The 19,591-nt window shown below is 49.5% G+C and overlaps 2 protein-coding genes across 2 annotated transcripts in view; both read right to left on the bottom strand.

The window, feature by feature from the left end:
- The window catches only part of ATP6V0D1 (ATPase H+ transporting V0 subunit d1), a 45,663-nt gene extending 28,927 nt beyond the window's left edge, over positions 1 to 16,736 (bottom strand). Inside the window, exon 1 of the mRNA XM_017852325.1 lies at positions 16,455 to 16,736. Within this exon, the coding sequence (XP_017707814.1) occupies positions 16,455 to 16,584 (130 nt within the window). The 5' untranslated portion in view covers positions 16,585 to 16,736. The remainder of the gene's footprint in view (positions 1 to 16,454) is intronic.
- A 1,339-nt stretch (positions 16,737 to 18,075) lies between these two features.
- On the bottom strand, positions 18,076 to 19,303 carry AGRP (agouti related neuropeptide). Its single transcript, XM_017852281.1, has 4 exons — positions 19,008 to 19,303; positions 18,760 to 18,892; positions 18,515 to 18,600; positions 18,076 to 18,323 (listed from the first exon to the last, which is right to left on the bottom strand). Exons 2-4 carry the CDS (start codon positions 18,887 to 18,889, stop codon positions 18,141 to 18,143), a joined length of 399 nt encoding a protein of 132 aa, XP_017707770.1. The 5' UTR covers positions 18,890 to 18,892; positions 19,008 to 19,303; the 3' UTR covers positions 18,076 to 18,140.
- Between the last annotated feature and the right edge of the window lie 288 nt (positions 19,304 to 19,591).

Here is a 19,591-nt window from a genome sequence, read left to right as displayed (position 1 = left end):
AAAAAAAAAAAAAAAAAAAAAAAAGAACAGGAGTTGGGCCAGGCGCGGTGGCTCACGCCTGTAATCCCAGCATTTTGGGAGGCCGAGATGGGCAGATCACCTGAGGTCGAGAGTTTGAGACCAGCCTGACCAACATGGAGAAATCCCATCTCTAGTAAAAAATTAAAATTAAAATTAAAATTAAAAAAACACAAAAAAATTAGCCAGGCATAGTGGTGCATGCCTATAATCCTAGCTACTCAGGAGGCTGAAGCAGGAGAATCACTCAAACCTGGGAGGCGGAGGTTGCGGTGAGCCAAGATTGCGCCATTGTACTCCAGCCTGGGCAACAAGAATAAAACTGTCTCAAAAAAAAAAAAAAGAACAGGAGTTGGCCGGGCACAGTGGCTCATACCTGTAATCCCAGCACTTTGGAAGGCCAAGGCTGGAAGATGACTTGAGCCCAGAAGTTTTGAGACCAAACTGGCCAACATAATGAGACCTTGTCTCTATCAAAAATAAACAAAATCAACTGGGCATGGTGGTGCGTGGTTTGCTTGACCCTAGGTGGTCAAGGCTACAGTGAGCCATGATGGAGCCACTGCACTCCAGCCTAGGCAACACAGTGAGATCCTGTCTCAAAAAAAAAGAAAGGAAGGAAAAGAAAGAACAAAAGAAAAGAAAAGAAAAGAAAAGAAAAAGAAAACAGTTGGCCAGAGGTGGATATAAGCCTGGAAAGCCAAACCGGAGACCACATGGACCTGAGTCGGTCATGAGGAACTGGTCTGTCTTGCGTGAGTGAAGACAGAGCCTTCAGAGGGACAAGGCTGAAGAGGACATAGAGGGAAGCATGGGCATCCTCAGACCTCTACACTCTTGCTCTCCCTCTCAGCCAGACCCTCCTAAGTCTCCATTTCCCTCTATCCAAGTCTCAACTCCTTTTGTCTCTACTGCCTAGTATGTGTCTAATGAAAGCAAGTGCTTAATAACTCAGAAACAGGGAAATCTATGATATGGTGCATCCCTGGGGTTGTGGGAGGAGACTTGGCTTTTCCTCCCCCACACCCCAAAGCCTAATACTCAGCCAGTGCCAATAAAGAGCTGTCATGGCTGGGAGCGGTGGCTCATGCCTGTAATCCCAGCACTTTGGGAGACTGAGGTAGGTGGATCACGAGCTCAAGAGATCGAGACCGTCCTGGCCAACATGGTGAAACCCCATCTCTACTAAAAAGACAAAAATTAGCTGGGCGTGGTGGCGGGCGCCTGTAATCCCAGCTACTTGGGAGGCTGAGGTAGGAGAATCGCTTGAACCCAGGAGGTGGAGGTTGCAGTGAGCCGAGATCATGCCACTGCACTCCAGCCTGGTGACAGAGTGAGACTCTGTCTCAAAAAAAAAAAAAAAAAAAAAAGAAAGCTGTCATTCATCCAATCAGGCAAATATCTATTGAGCATACACTCTGACTATGACTGTGCTGCTGAATCCTTACAACCTACGAGTAAGTGATTTCTGTTTCATTTTACAAGTGGGTAAATACATGCTCTACATCACACAGCTGTCCAGAAAGGGAGTCATGGTCTGCCTGATGCCTGGCTCCACAGAGAACTCAAGAAAGGTTCTGGCAACCCATAGGGGCCCTAGTGTCTTAACCCTGAACAGGCGCAGATGACTTAGAGACGGTCATATCATGTCCTTGCACCTGTTCATTCTGGATGTAGATCCTCCTAACAAGCTGCAGTGTGTCTAACCACTGAGCTCAAAGACCAAGAGCAGCTGCAGGTTGGGAAGGGGACCCTGGTGCTATAGTAGGCATCCTGACCACAGCAGGAAGAGTGAATGGGTGGCCTGACAGAAGGCCAGGGACAAAACTATTGGAGGCAGACATGGGCCCTCAGGGACAGTGGTTCTGTTACATCTCATTCCAAGTCTAACAGCCGTTAACGTAGGAGAGACTCTGCTATGTTCAGTGTGTGCCACTTAAGAAAGCAGGGAGCCTGGGCAACATAGCGAGACCCTGTCTCCACCAAAAAGTAAAAAATTAACCAGGCATGGTGACACATGCCTGTACTCCCAGCTACTTGGGAAAGCTGAGGTAGAAGGATCACCTGAGCCTGGGAGATTGAGGCTGCAGTGGGTCACGATCGTGTCACTGCAATCCAACCTGGGCGACAGAGTGAGACCCTGTCTTAAAAAAAGAAAAGGAGGCCGGGCACGGTGGCTCAAGCCTGTAATCCCAGCACTTTGGGAGGCCGAGACGGGCGGATCACGAGGTCAGGAGATCGAGACCATCCTGGCTAACACGGTGAAACCCCGTCTCTACTAAAAAATACAAAAAAAAATCAGCCGGGCGAGGTGGCGGGCGCCTGTAGTCCCAGCTACTCGGGAGGCTGAGGCAGGAGAATGGCGTGAACCCGGGAGGCGGAGCTTGCAGTGAGCTGAGATCCGGCCACAGCACTCCAGCCTGGGCGGCAGAGCGAGACTCCGTCTCAAAAAAAAAAAGAAAAGAAAAGAAAAGGAGCTGGGCATGGTGGCTCATGCATGTAATCTCAGTACTTTGGGAGGCCGAGGCAAGAGGATCACTTGAGCCCAGGAGTTCAAGACCAGCCTGGGAAACACGGCAAAACCCTTTCTCTACAAAAGAAACAAAAATTAGCTAAGTGTGGTGGTGCATGCCGGTAGCCCTAGATACTTGGGGGGCTGAGGTGGAAGGACTGTTTGAGCCTGGGAGGTCAAGGCTGCGGTGAGCTGTGTTTGGACCACTGAACTCCAGCCTGAGCAACAGAGCAAGACCCAGTCTCAAAAAGAAAAAGAGGCTGGGCGCGGTGGCTCAAGCCTGTAATCCCAGCACTTTGGGAGGCCGAGACGGGCGGATCACGAGGTCAGGAGATCGAGACCGTCCTGGCTAACACGGTGAAACCCCATCTCTACTAAAAAATACAAAAAACTAGCCGGGCGAGGTGGCGTGCACCTGTAGTCCCAGCTACTTGGGAGGCTGAGGCAGGAGAATGGCATGAACCCGGGAGACGGAGCTTGCAGTGAGCTGAGATCCAGCCACTGCACTCCACCCTGGGCGACAGAGCGAGACTCCGCCTCAAAAAAAAAAAAAAGGAAGGAAGGAAGGAAAGAAAGAAAGGAAAGGAAGCAAGCAAGCAGGGAAGTGAGACTAATATATTCCAGAATTGTATTATGCAATGTTTAAAATAAGGTGTTAAAGCATTTCCGTCTCTGCCATCAAGAAACCCTAGTCACCCAGAAAGCCTTATTTACTAAGGGCCCTGAATGGCTGACATCTGCCTATGCTGAGGGTACTTCAAAAGGCCTAGCAGGGGTTCAAGCACTGGCTCCACTTTGGAAACCAGGCCCAAGAAATTGCTGAGTAAACCCAAGAAAAAGTGTATGTTATCACCCACCAGAACAAGTTCTGACAAGACATCCTGTGGTAGGGATTTGGAAATAGCAGTTACTGGCTCCTGTGGGAACTCTTACTGACTTGACCACAAATAGCTTCCCAGATACAATCGGGCTAAAGGCTAGGCGCAGTGGCTCATACCTGTAATCCCAGCACTTCGGGAGGCCGAGGCAGGTGGATCATGAGGTCAGGAGTTCGAGACCAGCCTGACCAACATGGTGAAACCCCACCTCTACTAAAAATACAAAAATTAGCCAGGAATAGTGGCATGCGCCTGTAATCCCAGCTACTCAGAAGGCTGAGGTAGGAGGATCGCTTCAACCCAGGAGGCAGAGGTTGCAGTGAGCCGAGATTGCGCCCTTGCACTACAGCCTAGGCGACAGAGCGAGACTCCTTCTCAAAATCAATCAATCAGTCAATCAATCAATCAATCAATCAATCGGGCTAAAGTATATGCAAAATGTATATACCAGTGCAAAATGTAACCAACAAAGGGAATACAGGAGCTGGGGTCGGGAGGAAGAGGCAAAGGACAGACAGAAAAACGGCCAGTTAAGTGGTTACCTGCTCACAGGGGCTGTACCTGGACACGGGCCCTGCAGCTCCAGCCAGCTGACATGAGAAGAGTCCAGCTCTGGCCTGGGCCCTCAAACATCCCCACCAGACTTGGGAGTCTTCAGGTGTAAAGAGAAGTGGTTTCATGGGGGTTCCCTAAGACTCAGACCAGCCCTACAATGCTGCGAACCAAAACCTGGCTCACAAAAGTCCCAGGCTCTCCAGCACAGGCCTTAGCTTCGTTGGCTGCTGGGTGTGGGGACCCTTCTCTTTGCTCACCTACATGTCCTAATTTTCCTTAAGTATCTTTATTGAATGTTTCAAATCATAAAATGTATTCACTGTAATACATTTAAACAATAGAAGAGTACATAAAAAGTCAACATTGAAATCATCCCCCTCCCAGCCTCTATAAATCCCTCTCCCCAGAGGTTGTCACTCACGACAGCTTGGCACCTATGCTTCCAAAAACGTGTGTGTCCATCTGGTAGTCTACCAAGACAGGATTATATATAACGCTTTGCAACTTTTCACCTAACAGTATATTTCTAAATCAGCCCTTATGGAACTTCATGCTTTTGAGCACTCTCTCGTAGTATTCCATTTTAAGAACAGACCATGGTTTATTTAACCAGACCATAACCAAATCACCGGATATTCCATTGGTTCTAATAGTTCGCTGTTACCAACAAGGCTGGCGTAAACACCTCTGTACATGCTATCCCATGCTAATCTATGGGATACAACCTTGTAAGTTGGGTTGCAGGGTCAAACAGTATATACATGCAGTGTTTTGACAAAGGGGTGACAATGTATACCCCTTGGAGAGTCTACACCAGGTCATCCTTCTACCAACTTTTTGGAATTAAAAAATTACATTTAGTCAAAAAGAAAACAAGAAAACAAAAAACCACCATGCCCCAGCATCATGCAGGAAGAGACATGGCAGGAATCTGGAGGGAGAGCCCGGCTGTCCCTCTCTCTGCTCCGCTTGCCAAACTGGGCTCCATGCCAGGTGTCCTCGTTAGGCCACACTTGTGTCCACTTGGCCCACAGTTAAGGCTGCTCTCTAGCCTCCTGGCAGGACTTGTGGGCAGAGCTAGGCTTCCAAGGCAGGCTTGCCCTGGCTACAAGCCAACAGATGGCCTGGTGCGGGCCTAACTGCCGCCAGCCAGTGTACTGGTGACTTCCAGGTTAATATCTTTAGTGTTACTTCCCCACACAGCCACCTGACTGCTGGACTCCCTCAGACATCTGAGACAGAATACTTCCCTCCCACCCCCCCAATCTGCACCCCTAACCTTCCTACCCCTTCTCGGGTAGCCCCATCTCAAAAGAGCTCCGGCATCCACTCAGTCATTTATTAGGCCAGCAGCCTGACTTCTAACCCCCTTCACCCCACATCTAATAAAAACTGGCCCAATCTTGTGGTTTTCATCTCCCAAGCTGATCTCTGACCCGGTCCTTCATCCCCCCTCATTCCACTCCTACCCTAGTTAGTCCATATTCTCCTACCTGGAGAGCTGCAAGAGCGGCTAGCAAGTGTCCTACTTCTGGCCTGTTCCTGAAAATCCATTCTCTAGAGCCTCAGAGCAAGTTTCTTTTTTGTTTATAACTGACGTGTAACAATTGCACATATTTATAGGATACATGTGATATTTTGATACATATATACCCTGTGTAATGATCAATTCAGGGTAATTAGCATATCCATCAACTCAAACATTTATTATTTGTTTTTGAGACAGAGTCTCATTTTGATGCCCAGACTGGAGTACCGTGGGGTGATCCTGGCTCACTGCAACCTCTGCCTCCTGGGTTCAAGCAATTCTCCTGCCTCACCCTCCCAAGTAGCTGGGGATTACAGGCATGTGCCACCACCCCCGGCTAATTTCTGTATTATCAGTCGATTTGGGGGTTTCACCATGTTGCCCAGGCTGGTCTCAAACTCCTGACCTCAAGCGATCTAACTGCCTCAGCCTCCTAAAGTGCTGGAATTACAGATATGAGCCACCACACATGGCCTATTATTTCTTTGTGTTGAGAACATTCAAAATCCTCTCTTACAGCAGTTTGAAAATATATAATATTGTTAAATATAGTCACCCTATGGTATAGAATAGAACTTATTTCTCCTATCTGTGATTTTGTACAGATTAATCATCCTCTCCCTCAGAGCAAGTTTCTTTTTAAAAAAAAATTATTATTATTATTATTTTTTTCAGATAGGGTCTGTCTCTGTCACCCAGGCTGGATTGTAGTGGTGTGATCACGGCTCACTGCAGCCTCAACCTCCCAGGCTCAAGTGACCTTCCCACCTCAGCCTCCCATATTATTATTTTTTTAGAGATTGGGCAGGGGGTGGGGGGGGGGGTCTCACTATGTTGCCTAGGCTGGTCTCAAACTCCTGAGCTCAAGTGATTCTCCCACCTCAGCCTCTTAAGTGGCTGAGATTACAGGCGTCAGCCACCATGCCAGGCCCAGTGAGCTTCTAATTGTATCACACCACCAACCCTACCTCCTCCACAATTCCCCATTTCTTCACCCACTGAGGGGTTAGGTTCCCACACTGGCTTATGATAGCAAGATGCCAAACCTCCCCACTGCCTAGCCCTAGCCTCCATTCCTGCTCTGGGGCCTCATCCTCACAGGCTGCAGCAGCAGCAAGCTGGAGGGGAGCAACGAGTGCAGCAGGCTGCCAGACACCACCAACAACCTGTGCCAGTTCATCCGCCACTGAGCTTCAGGGTCTCCTCGTGCAGCAATGCCACTGCCCAGCGCAGTGGGGCCAACATGAGGGAAAAACTTCAGGCTTGTGTGGAGCCCAGGCTCTCACAACTCAACATGCTCATTCCCTTCCTTCCACAGAATAAATGCTCCTTCCATTATTGCCTTCTGCACACCCTTCTCCTAATGCCCTCCCCCAGCCCCCAGCTCCCCTCTCTCACTCGTACTCACTAGATTGCCAGTACCATGTCATCTCTTCCTTTGGATCACATTTGACTCAGAGAAATTTAGGACTGAGCTAAGCTCATCTTGCTGTCCAAGTTGTGGTCATCTAATTTCACCAATTCAATAGAGTTTCCCTCGACAAAGAAAATGAAATGTATAAAGTATTTCCAGGCAAGACCATACACAGAAACTCCTAAACAAGACATTTCCTACACATTAACCTTAACAAGAATCTCTCTCTTTTTAAATTTTTTTTTACCATAACTCTCATCCTTCCTGAGCAATATGTCCTTCTAAGACACCCACAGCCTTCCAGGAACCAGCCCAATGCATCTATCCAGACCTCGCTGCTGCAAACCCTCGACACACTCTACTTTCTCCTTCCACCTCCCAAGGCTGCTCTCATGCACAAGGCAGTTTCGTGTTTCTGAAACTACTGCCATTCCTTCTCCCTATGCTCTTCCCACCTCTTGGCCTGGCTAATTTGGGGCTAGGGGGTGGGGGCGACAACAGCTTTACTGAGATATAATTCATGTGCCATACAACTTGCCAACTTAAAGTGTACAATTCATGGTTTTTAGTACACTCGCAGAATTGTGCAACCGCCCCCACAATCAGTTTCAGGACTTTTTTTTTTTTTTTTTTTTTTTTAAGATGGCGTCTCACTCTGCTGCTCAGGCTGTAGTGCAGTGGTGCAATCTCAGCTCATTGCAACCTCAGCTCATTGCAACCTCCGCCTCCCGGGTTCAAGCGATTTTCCTGCCTCAGCCTCCCAAGTAGCTGGGATTACAGGTGCCCGCGACTATGCCCAGCTAATTTTTTGTGGTTTTGTTTGTCTGAGACGGAGTCTCGCTCTGTCTTCCAGGCTCTAGTGCAGTGGTGCAATCTGGGCTCACTGCAAGCTCCGCCTCCCGGGTTCACGCCATTCTCCTGCCTCAGTCTCCCGAGTAGCTGGGACTACAGGCGCCCACCACAGTGCCTGGCTAATTTTTTGTACTTTTAATAGAGACAGGGTTTCACTGCATTAGCCAGGATGGTCTTGATCTCCTGACCTCGTGGTCTGCCCACCTCGGTCTCCCAAAGTGCTGGGATTACAGGCGTGAGCCACCACACCCAGGCAATTTTTTGTATTTTTAGTAGAGATGGGAGTCTCACCATGTTGGCCAGGCTGGTATCGAACTCCTGACCTCGCGATCCCCCAGACTCGGCCTTCCAAAGTGCTGCGATTAGAGGCATGCGCCACCATGCCTGGCCAGTTTTAGGACATTTTTATCACCCCAAAAAGAAAGCCCATACCCATTAACTGTCACCCACCACATAACACATCCTCTCCCTAAAATACCCTACATCTACTGTGCACTCAATGCCATTTTGATGGTCACCCAGTCTGCCTATTAGACAGGCACACTTGCCCTAAGCAAGACCTGTGTGACATATTTGTATTAGCCACTCAAGGCCCACCATGGCACCTGTCTCCTAGGAGTGATGGCAGAGAATGACCACAGGGGAAAAGCTGACCTCTCCAACTGTTCACTTGGTCCCAGGCCCTGTGCTTACACTTCACAAACACCTCAGAGACCCTAATATTATTCCCATTTTACAGCTGAGGATAAATGACTTGCCCAAGGTCACAAAGCCAGTTAAGAGGCTGCGCTGGGATCAGTTCATCAGTAAGGTCTTCTCTAACTATCTAGACATTGTCTCTGCCCATCCACTGCTGTCACCTTCTAGCCTCACCTTCTTTTGTTCTCATTAAGGTCTCCTATGACCTCTGAACGGCGAAACCAAATAGAAGGCTGACTTTATCAATCTGTTGGCCACATTTGGCACTCACTACCTCATTTATTTTCAGGCTCTCCTTTGGGGCTACTCACATTTCAGGGAATGCCTTTGGCCTTTTTGGCAGGACCATCATCTTCCCCCAATTCCTTTGATCAACTGAAGCGCCTCCTGGGGGAGCGTCCCATCTTCAGCCTCCACTCTTCTGATTCCATGGTTATCTCTTGGGGACCATGGACACACTGCTACCTCAATTTCCCAAGTTCAGAACTGTCACACCTGAGCACCAAAAATAATCTTCGTATCTCTACTCAGATGGCTCACAGATCCCTCAATTTCATTTTCTCACTCCTCCAACCTGTTCCTTCTCTTACATATCACCGTCATTTCGTTTTGTTACCTACACAGTTGCCTAAGCCAGAGATGAGGACATCGACCTTGACTTATTCTTCCCCCAGCCTTCTTACCCAACCCTCAAGTCCTATCAATTCCCCTTCCTTAAATTCTCCTACAATACTCCCAGCCAATGCTTGAGGTCAGGCTCATCCCCAGCCTGGATTACTATAAGAACCTGCAAACTGTTCTTTCCGCCTCCAGGGTGGCCTCTGCCTTCAAATTGCAGGTATCCTCTAAAGTACAAGTCTAATAGTTTTACCATCCCATCCCCCACACTCAGGACAGAGTCCTTTCTATGGTTTTTACAATCCTTCAAGAACTAATCTCTCCTTAACTTTCCAGTCACACTCCTAACCACCCCACAATCAGTCTGTGCTAAACGACTTGACACACCATCAACATTTGCATCTGCAGTTTCATGTGACATTGTGACTGGTGATTGGCCAAGTCCAGCCTGGAGTCTCTCTTCTTCTTGCATAAAATTGTCTCTTGTGAAATAATGTTGAAAGGTACAAAGAGATGTAATGGACAGAAGACAAATGAATCAGGGTAGAGAGGGATAAAAGTGTTCTGGACAACAGCCAGCACATCACACATGGGCGCTTCAACCATGGCCTCCAAGGATCTAACTCTCTGGCTGAGAAGAACAATCTTCAGGACCATTAGCTCACATGGAAGTTGAGAAGGACACAGGACTCCTCTTGAGTGTTAATTATATTTCTTTACAACAGGAGGGAGATGTCCTGACTGGCCCAAGTATCAGGTAGAGCTCCCATTCCAAATTAGGAAACTGGCATTCTGGTACTCATCAGCTGAAGCACTGCTACATAATCCAGCAAGCCATTTGCTTCTCTGTAATTTCCAAGTTTCTGAGTAAGAGAAGAGCTAAACTATCCATGGAAAAAACCAAGAATGACGTCCAATACAGTATCAATGAGAACCCCACATGACTCGGATTATGGTCTCTAAATATAACTTTTGAATAAAAAGAACCAAGTCTCCTAAGAGAAATGAAGACTCTAGGTCTGGGTCAAGAAATGTTCAAGGTAAGATTAGAACATATGGGCATCCCAGGCCAGACGGAATGGCTCACACCTATAATCCCAGCACTTTGGGAGGCCGAGGTGGGTGGATCACCTGAGGTCAGGAGTTCAAGACCAGCCTGGCTAACATGGTGCAATCCCATCTCTACTAAAAATTAGCCAGGCGTGGTAGTGTAGGCCTGTAGTCCCAGCTACTCAGGGGGCTGAGGCAGGAAAATCACTTGAATCCAGGTTGCAGTGAGCTGAGAATGTGCCACTGCACTCCAGCCTGGGCAAGAAAACAAGATTCCATTCCAAAAAAAAAAAAAACAGATATCTCAGATAGTAAGGAAGCTTTCAATGGCTACAGGGTTACATAAAAAAGACTTGGCAGTCAACTGGAAAAGCTTCCACTGACCAAGAGACAATTTAAGCATCAACAAGACTAATCAACTAAAACATAATAAATACATTAAAATCCATTAGTGCATTATAATATTAAACAAATCTCTTGGTTGGTTTAGTCACAAAACCTTATTAGTCAATTTTGGAGGATGTTGGTGAAACAACTCATTATTTTGAAATCTGGTAACTACTGGAAAGAATCAAGCATTTATCTTAACCTCTCCTATATAGACTGTATCTCAGGATAACTAAGTAGTTGATTACTGGAAGTTTACAGGCATAGAAGTAGTCAAGCTGGCAACTACAGAAGGAAACAGAATTAGAATAGCACTATTTTGCAACCCCCAATGAAATGATGGCTCCAGTCAATTATTCCTTACACCATGAAAAGAGAAACTAGGTATTATGTACCTCCCAATAGAAGTACAAACATTGGCTGGTTGCAGTGGCTTACGCCTGTAATCCTGACACTCTGGGAGACTGAGGTGGGTGGATCACCTGAGGTCAGGAGTTCCAGACCAGCTTGGCCACCATGGCGAAACCCCATCTCTAATAAAAGTACAAAAAAAACTAGCCAGGTGGCGGGTGCCTGTAATCCCAGCTACTTGGGAGGCTGAGGCAGGAGAATTACTTGAACCTGGGAGGCAGAGGTGGCAGTGAACCAAGATCACGCCATTGCACTCCAGCCTGGGTGACAGAGTGAGACTCTGTCTCAAAAAAAAAAACAAGTACAACACCACCTATTAAGTATTCACACACCAAAAAAGTACAAATATCACCTATTAAGTATTCACAAAAAAAAAAAAAAAAAAAAAGAATTGAACCAAAATCTGAGCAAGCCTCTAGATCTACCACTAATTGGGACAGAGGAACAAGTTCAACTATATGTCAGAGATGGGATCAGTAAAATCGAGATGGATGGAAAATCTATAAATCAAGTAATCTAACTTGAATCTATATATTAAAATACTTGAGAGAGTATCAACTGAAATGTATGGATCATATTTGGATCCCAACTGAAACAAATAAATCATATTTTAAAAATTTGGGGCCGGGCGCAGTGGCTCAAGCCTGTAATCCCAGCACTTTGGGAGGCCGAGACGGGCGAATCATGAGGTTAGGAGATCGAGACCATCCTGGCTAACACGGTGAAACCCCATCTCTACAAAAAAATACAAAAAACTAGCCGGGCGAGGTGGTGGGTACCTGTAGTCCCAGCTACTCAGGAGGCTGAGGCAGGAGAATGGCGGGAACCCGGGAGGCGGAGCTTGGAGTGAGCTGAGATCCGGCCACTGCACTCCAGCCTGGGCGACAGAGCGAGACTCTGTCTCAACAACAACAACAACAAAAAATTTGAGACAACCAGGGAAATTTGAACACTAAATGGATATCTGATTACATTAACAAATTACTGTTTTTAAGGAAGGAAGAATAATATCTTTTTTTAAAATACTCATGACTTTTTTCAGAGATGCTGAAATATTTACAACTGAAATGGTATGCTATCTAGGACTTACTTCTGAATAATTTGGGAGTGAGGGTATAAATGGAGCTAGTATTGAAACAAGACAGATAATTATTCTATCAATAAGAATTTATGATTGTTATAGTTAGATGATTATTACTTAGGGGCTTATATTATTGCTTATTTGCATATGTTTGACAATATCCATAATAAACAGTTTTAAAGAGAAATGAGGAAGGTAAAATTCTGGAGGGTACAGGTACAAACAATACTGAAAACAAGAGCTACCATTTACCTAGTGCTTACGCTGTCCTTGGTGCTGGGCTAAGTGTTTTACACGTTGTAGCTTCTTGACATTTCTTTTTTTTTTTTTTTTTTGAGACGGAGTCTCGCTCTGCCGCCCAGGCTGGAGTGCAGTGGCCGGATCTCAGCTCACTCCAAGCTCCGCCTCCCGGGTTTACGCCATTCTCCTGCCTCAGCCTCCCGAGGAGCTGGGACTACAGGCGCCCGCCACGGCGCCCGGCTAGTTTTTTTTTGTATTTTTTAGTAGAGACGGGGTTTCACCGTGTTAGCCAGGATGGTCTCGATCTCCTGACCTCGTGATCCGCCCGTCTCGGCCTCCCAAAGTGCTGGGATTACAGGCTTGAGCCACTGCACCCGGCCGCTTCTTGACATTTCACAACCTGTATGAGATAGGTGCTGTTAACACACCAGTTGAAAAACCCAAGGCCCAGAAGTGTTAAATAGGTTGTCTAAAGTAGTCCAGTAATTGGCAGGATTGCGATTCAAACCCAGGTTTGCCTAAATCCAAAGTCCACCACACTTTGTGCATCAAGTGCTGGAGGGATGGCTTCCATGAGGGATATGAAGGATAGAAATATGTGTGAATGGGCCGGGCGCGGTGGTTCATGCCTGTAATCCCAGCACTTTGGGAGGCTGAGACGGGCGGATCATGAGGTCAGGAGATAGAGACCATCTTGGCTAACACGGTGAAACTCCGTCTCTGCTAAAAAAAATACAAAAAATTAGCCGGGCGTGGTGGCGGGCGCCTGTAGTCCCAGCTACTTGGGAGGCTGAGGCAGGAGAATGGCGTAAACCCGGGAGGCGGAGCTTGCAGTAAGCCGAGATCGCGCCACTGCACTCCAGCCTGGGCAACAGAGCAAGACTCCGTCTCAAAAAAAAAAAGAAAAAAAAGAAATGTGTGTGATTGGCCAAGCGTGGTGCCTCACACCTGCAATCCCAGTACTTTGGGAGGCCAAGGTGGGTGGATCACTTGAGGTCAGGAGTTCGAGACCAGCCTGGCCAATATGGCAAAATCCTCTCTACTAAAAACACAAAAATTAGCCGGGCATGATGCCACATGCCTGTAATCCCAGCTACTCGGGAGGCTGAGGCATGAGAATGGCTTGAACTGGTGAGGTGGTGGTTGCCGTGAGTGGAGATCGCGCCACTGCACTCCAGCCTGGGTGACAGGGCTAGACTCTGTCTTAAAAAAAAAAAAAGAAAAGAAAAGAAAAGAAAAGAAAGAAATGTGTGTGAAAGAGCAAAGCAGCAAAGGATCCCTGAATGCCACACTAAAGATATGGATGGTGGGCTGGGCACAGTGGCTCACGCTTTTAATCCCAGCACTCTGGGAGACTGAGGTGGGCGGATCATGAGGTCAGGAGAGTGAGACCATCCTGGCTAACACGGTGAAATCCTGTCTCTACTAAAAATACAAAACATTAGCCAGGAGTGGTGGCGGGCACCTGTAGTCCTAGCTACTCAGGAGGCTGAGGCAGGAGAATGGCGTAAACCTGGGAGGCGGAGCTTGCAGTGAGCCGAGATCGCGACACTGCACTCCACCTTGGGCGACAGAGTGAGACTCCGTCTCAAAAAAAAAAAAAAGATATGGATGGTTTTCTACAAGAGGTGGGGCAGGGGGCGGGCAGTGGGTGCCTATGTTGAGCAGTATTATAGGAAAAGTGTGTAGAAAGAATGGCCTAACAGGTTTATGGGGGATGATAGAGGGTCCCCTGGGAAGATGGTAAAAACACTGTGCCCCCAGAAGCTCTGTTACAGGAGAGTGGACAGCAGCAGGAGTGAGGAAAGTCAAGATGAGAAACAACCAACTGAATTTCTATTGATGATCAACGATGTTCACCTCGGATTTAGGCAAATAAAGACCTTCAACAAGTCCCAGGCAGTCCACAAAACTCATATTAAGCTCCAACTGTGTGGTAGGCCCTGTCCCAGGCAGCCTACCTCTATTTCTCCCCTTTTTCCCACAGTAAGGTCAATCAGTTGCTGGCGGAGGCCTACAACCCAGCATCCTAAAGTGCTCTCCTTCCCCACCTCTACTCACATAAGTAAGGTAAACAACTTTTCTTGCAGATGTACATTAACATCATAAAACCTACAATTATTATTATTATTTTTTTTTTTTTTTTGAGATGGAGTCTCGCTCTGTCGCCCAGGCTGGAGTGCAGTGGGGCGATCTTGGCTCACTGCAAGCTCTGCCTCCCCGGTTCACGCCATTCTCCTGCCTCAGCCTCCTAAGTAGCTGGGACTACAGGCGGCGCTACCATGCCCAGCTAATTTTTTTTTTTTTTTTTTTTTTTTTTTTTAGTAGAGACGGGGTTTCACCATGTTAGTCAGGATGGTCTTGATCTCCTGACCTCGTGATCCGCAGATGGTCTTGATCTCCTGACCTCGTGACCCGCCCGCCTCGGCCTCCCAAAGTGCTAGGATTACAGGTGTGAGCCACCGCGCTCAGCTGTATACCTACAATTATTGTACTGTCGATTTTCTTTTTCAGATGGGGTCTCGCTCTGTTGCCCAGGCTGGAGTGCAGTGGTGCAGTCTTGGCTCACTGCAACCTCCGCCTCCCGGGTTCAAGCAATTGGAGTAGCTGGGATTACAGGCGCCTGCCACCACACCCAGCTAATTTTTTGTATCTTGAGTAGAGACAGGGTTTCACCTTTTTGGTCAGGCTGGTCTCAAACTCCTGTCCTCATGATCCACCCGCCTTGGCCTCCCAAAATGTTGGGATTACAGGCGTGAGCCACCGCGCCCGGCCTGTACTGCAGATTTACATTAAAATCATAACACCTACAATTATTGTATTTTAACGGTAAGTTTTCTATTTTAAAGGTATTTATTTTCACTTTACTGGTCTAGTTTGCAAGGTAAACAATAAACTATTTCTTTCTTTGAGCTCACGTTTAACCTCAAGAAGTTTCTGATGAGAAAATGTTCTCCAGTGGGTGAATCATCATCCCCCTCCACCCAGCTACCAATCACGAGGCTACCAGTACCTCTGCTCAAGAGTACCACTTGGCCGGGCGCGGTGGCTCAAGCCTGTAATCCCAGCACTTTGGGAGGCCGAGGCGGGCGGATCACGAGGTCAGGAGATCGAGACCATCCTGGCTAACATGGTGAAACCCCGTCTCTACTAAAAAAATACAAAAAACTAGCCGGGCGAGGTGGCGGACGCCTGTAGTCCCAGCTACTCGGGAGGCTGAGGCAGGAGAATGGCGTAAACCCGGGAGGCGGAGTTTGCAGTGAGCTGAGATCTGGCCACTGCACTCCAGCCTGGGTGACAGAGCGAGACTCCTTCTCAAAAAAAAAAAAAAAAAAAAAGAGTACCACTTAAGGATCAGGGATCCCCTCACATCCCGGCCACCCTTCCCTTCCCTACCACCTGGAGCGGGAGTGGTTGGCAAAGACTGGAATTAGGGGCATCTCTAACTCAGTACATCTGTTGGAGCTGTGCCTCAGAATACAACGCCACTCTGGAGCTGTATGCTGAGAAGAAAGGGGAACTCGGTTTCTCATCACTCTTGTGCTCAGACACCCTGTCCCAACAGGCATCCCCCTCCCTGAGGGGGTGGGATTAATTGGCCAAATACTTGTATACGAACTTCCAGACCTGCAAGGGCCACCCTTGTTCTCTCAAACATTGCCTTCGGGAGATACTGCCCAGCCAGCGGTTCAGAGTTGGGAGAAAACCCTCACTAAACTGGCTCAGCAATTCCCCAGGAAGGCTCACGCCGCAGGACAACGCGAAGACACAATGATCCCAAAGACCTTAGTGTCTTGGTGGAGGGGAGGGTGAAGAGGTGGGGGGCTTTTCCGCTTAGCTTCCCTAAGTGTTGCCACGGGACAGCTCTCGGGCTACGTCAGGGTAAAGAGGCCCGTATGGCCACACCTCGCACCGACCAGCTACCCCCGAAAGACCTTCTCCTTCCAAACTGCAGAGTGAGCACAGCGAGAGAAAAGGTGGCATAAGCAGAGGCGAACAACTGAGGTTCTTAAAGCCTTGTTTGCGTTTGGGCCCGCGCCGAGCCACAGCTAGAGGTAGATCCAGCTCCCGTGCGTCCGCTATCAGCCCCGGGATTCCCAGAGAGGCCTCTCAGGCCCTTCAAGACCCCCGCTTCCGGCTTCCCGGCCCACACCTCTGAACCCTCAGGCCCCGGCCAGCCTCTATCCCCGCCTTTCGCGGCCCCGGCTCACCCTCGAGCGTCTCGCACTGCACCAGGTTAAGGTAGTCGGCCTGGCTGAGCACCCCGGCCTTCAGGCCGCGCACCAGTCCCTCCAAGTAGCCATTGTCCACGTTAAAGTAAAGCTCCGGGAAGAACGACATGGCTTCTGCGGGAGCGGCGGGACCAGAGAACCTGGACCGGCCGGCACGAATCGCGACTCCCAGATCAGCTGACGCGGCGTCTTCAGCAGGCTGTCAAGCGCGTCAGGTGACGGGCAAGCGCCTCACGTGACCATAAGGGGGCGTGGCTCTGAGCAGCTCCCGGCTTCCGGGTGGCTGCGCGGAAGCGCGGCGCAGGCGTGGGCTGGGGACGGTCCTATGGCGCCTGCGCGCTAAGAAGAGGACTTTTGGGGCCTGCCGCGTGGTGGCGCCCGTGGCCGCAGGGATTTGACTGGACCCTCTACCTTTCCCGGTTTTGCTGCACTTGGCGCTGCAGGGGCGGGCGGGGCAAAGAAAGGAGCCAGCCTTTCTGAAGCTTGCAAAATTTTCAGACGGCTGGAGCAGCCTCCTCCCCAGAGGGAAACTGAGATCCAATTGAGGCAGGAGAATAGGGTCTGGAGGCGGGGAACTTGAGGCCAATACGTGCTGAATTCTGAAACTGAATCACGGGAAAACACCAAGGTCTGGGGGCAGGGAACCCGAGGCCAACTAAGGCGAACTTCCTAAAGCTAAACCAAAAAGAAAGCCCCATTTCCCCATGTCCGAGTAATAAAGGATCAAAGGCCACTGTCCCCACAAACCTCCCCCATCCACCAAGTCTCATTTGAAAGGGAGAGTGCCTTGGATTGGCTGCGGGCCAAGCACGCGCCATCCCTTCATCTGCATAGGGCGCCAATTCTCCTCAGCCTTATTTGTGCCTAGTGTTCCATTATTGGAACGCTAAGCATATGGGAGTTATTTATATCCTACTGCTCAAGGTAATCGCCAAGGTCAGATTGCAAAAATGCAAAAGATTGCAACCTCAGGCATAAATGGGTTAATTAGCCATGGACCAAACGCTTCATCCAGATAAGGGATAAGGGACAGGGACCGCAAAAGGAGTACTTAAAACCCAGAAAACTTTGTAACTGGGCCCCTTGAGCCTCTTGCTCAGACCCACTCCCACCCTGCAGGAGTGCTTTCTCGCTTTAACAAATCCCTGCTTTCTGCTTCCTTCCTGTGTGTCATTCCTTTGTTACTTTCTGGGTTTTGTTCAATTCTTTGTTCAAAACGCTAAGGACCTGAACAATGCACACTCCCCGCCTTCCCTCTGGTAACAGGATGAGGGGCAGGCATTGTGTAGAAGTAGCAGCAAGCAAGCCCTGGAGCCTAAGGCTTATTCATTAGCCAGGAGTGATAGCCCCTGTGCCACGCTGAGTCCTGCTTTCCCCACACTTGCTATAGGAGATTTTTGAAAGCTGGAGTGCGATTCTTCTCTACTTTTCCCAGGGGCACCAGGACCCCTAAAAGCGCCTGTGTATGTGCCTCCTATGTTGGGGTAGCCCAGGCCCTGGAATAAGAGTATGTGTGGTTTCTTGGCTTGGCGACACTCCCACCCCCTCCATGAACCCTCCCTCTTTTGACGGCCACGTTTGAAATAATCACAGCCTTGGGGTTGGTCCCATCCTTTATTCGCATTTGCTTGCCCCTACGCTAGCCCTGACCCTGACGTTGGCCAGCTAGGTGCGGCTGCAGGGGTTCATGGCAGTACCCAGCTTGCGGCAGTAGCAGAAGGCATTGAAGAAGCGGCAGTAGCATGTGGCACAGGGGTCACAGCAAGGCACCTGCTGTCCCAGGCAGGACTCATGCAGCCTTACACAGCGACGTGAGGAGCGGGGCTCGCGGTCCTGTGAGTCTAGTACCTGTGGGTGTGGGGAACCAGGAATGTGGGCGCAGACCTCTAACTACAGGTCCAGGGACCTTACCTGTCCCAACCTGTGCAGGATGGCAATGGAGCATGGGGAGAGGTGGAGCTGGGGAGCTGGGGAGAGAAGCTAATACCCAATGCCCCCTCCCAAGGGCCACCACCTTACCCTTTTCCCTGAGCAGTTACCTCTGCCAAGGCCTGAGCCTCCCGCAACAGATCCTCTTCTGCCAGTTCTGCAGTTGTCTTCTTCAGTGGGGCCCGCAGGCCCAGGCCTGGGGCAGAGAATGTGAGGGCAGGAACCCCCCATGCACAAAGCACCCACCTCCCATGGGAGGGTTTGGGAAGGGAGAAAGAGGGTTTATGCTAGGGGAGACAATTTGTGGCCAGAGGGTATTCAGGCCCCACCCAGTCCCACCCTTGCTCACACTGACCTGGGAGCTCTGGGAACAGGGCCTGGTCAGGCCTTCTGATGCCCTCCAGGGGGGCCAACCCCATCTGGGCTCCTTGCGTGGCAGGCAGTGCCAGCAGCAGGGCACAGCTCAGCAGCGCTGCAGTCAGCATGGCCTGGCTCAGCAGGAAGACGCACCACTTAGTCCCTCCTAATCCTTGGGGTCCCCTCTAAGTGCCCAGATAGAGAACCCACAGAGAGCAGGAGTCCCTGCCCAACCTGACGACTCACCTCTGCCTCCGGGATTCTTGCCTAGAGAGTTCCTGGCCACCCCGTGCCCTCGGCTTATATGGCAGGGCCTAATAAAGGGCCACACGTGACTGATCCCTGCAGCCAGGCTGTGAAGGGCCCTTCCTGGAGGGTGGGGGCACAGTTCAGGCCCTCACTCCCTGAACCTGAGCCTTTTGTTCTACAAGAGGGGTGCCTATCTCCAATTTAGGGTGAGGTTTCCAGGAGCCAATTACAATTTGGGAGCAAGAGAGGGTGCCCAGGGTCCCCAAATGTCCATGGGACAGGGACCTAGGAGCCAAGCAAGGCCGGAGCCATTAGCAATAACAAGGCAGGCGGCCCGGAAAGCTTAATTTAATTTGTGGCCCCAGAGATGCTTACTCAACTCCTATGTGGCATGTTGTTTCCTGTGCTTCTAAGAATTCAGGTCAAGGACATTGGAGAGGGTGATGGGCCAATGGCCACTGTTGGGCAGGGGTAGGTGCAGAACCAGATCCTGGGTTTCTTTGGAGGGAATGGGGAGGGAAAACCCCACCTAACCAATCCCAGGCCCTCCTGACTGCATTTCTGGTCCTCCCGTCCCTTTC

The sequence above is a fragment of the Rhinopithecus bieti genome, unplaced genomic scaffold (genome assembly GCF_001698545.2).
Source record: "Rhinopithecus bieti isolate Rb0 unplaced genomic scaffold, ASM169854v2 scaffold_34281, whole genome shotgun sequence".
In the NCBI taxonomy this organism is placed as follows: Eukaryota; Metazoa; Chordata; class Mammalia; order Primates; family Cercopithecidae; genus Rhinopithecus; species Rhinopithecus bieti.
Note: the sequence above shows the minus strand (reverse complement) of the source record. Positions and strands in the feature narration are given on the sequence as shown.

What these genes read in the sequence shown, in the direction of transcription:
- AGRP (XM_017852281.1), bottom strand. Translation starts at nt 18,889, where the DNA reads ATGCTGACTGCAGCGCTGCTGAGCTGTGCCCTGCTGCTGGCACTGCCT. An exon ending in CCTGTTCCCAGAGCTCCCAG is followed by an intron (nt 18,601 to 18,759) that starts GTCAGTGTGAGC and finishes TCTCTGCCCCAG; the next exon opens with GCCTGGGCCTGCGGGCCCCA. An exon ending in AGGCTCAGGCCTTGGCAGAG is followed by an intron (nt 18,324 to 18,514) that starts GTAACTGCTCAG and finishes CCACACCCACAG; the next exon opens with GTACTAGACTCACAGGACCG.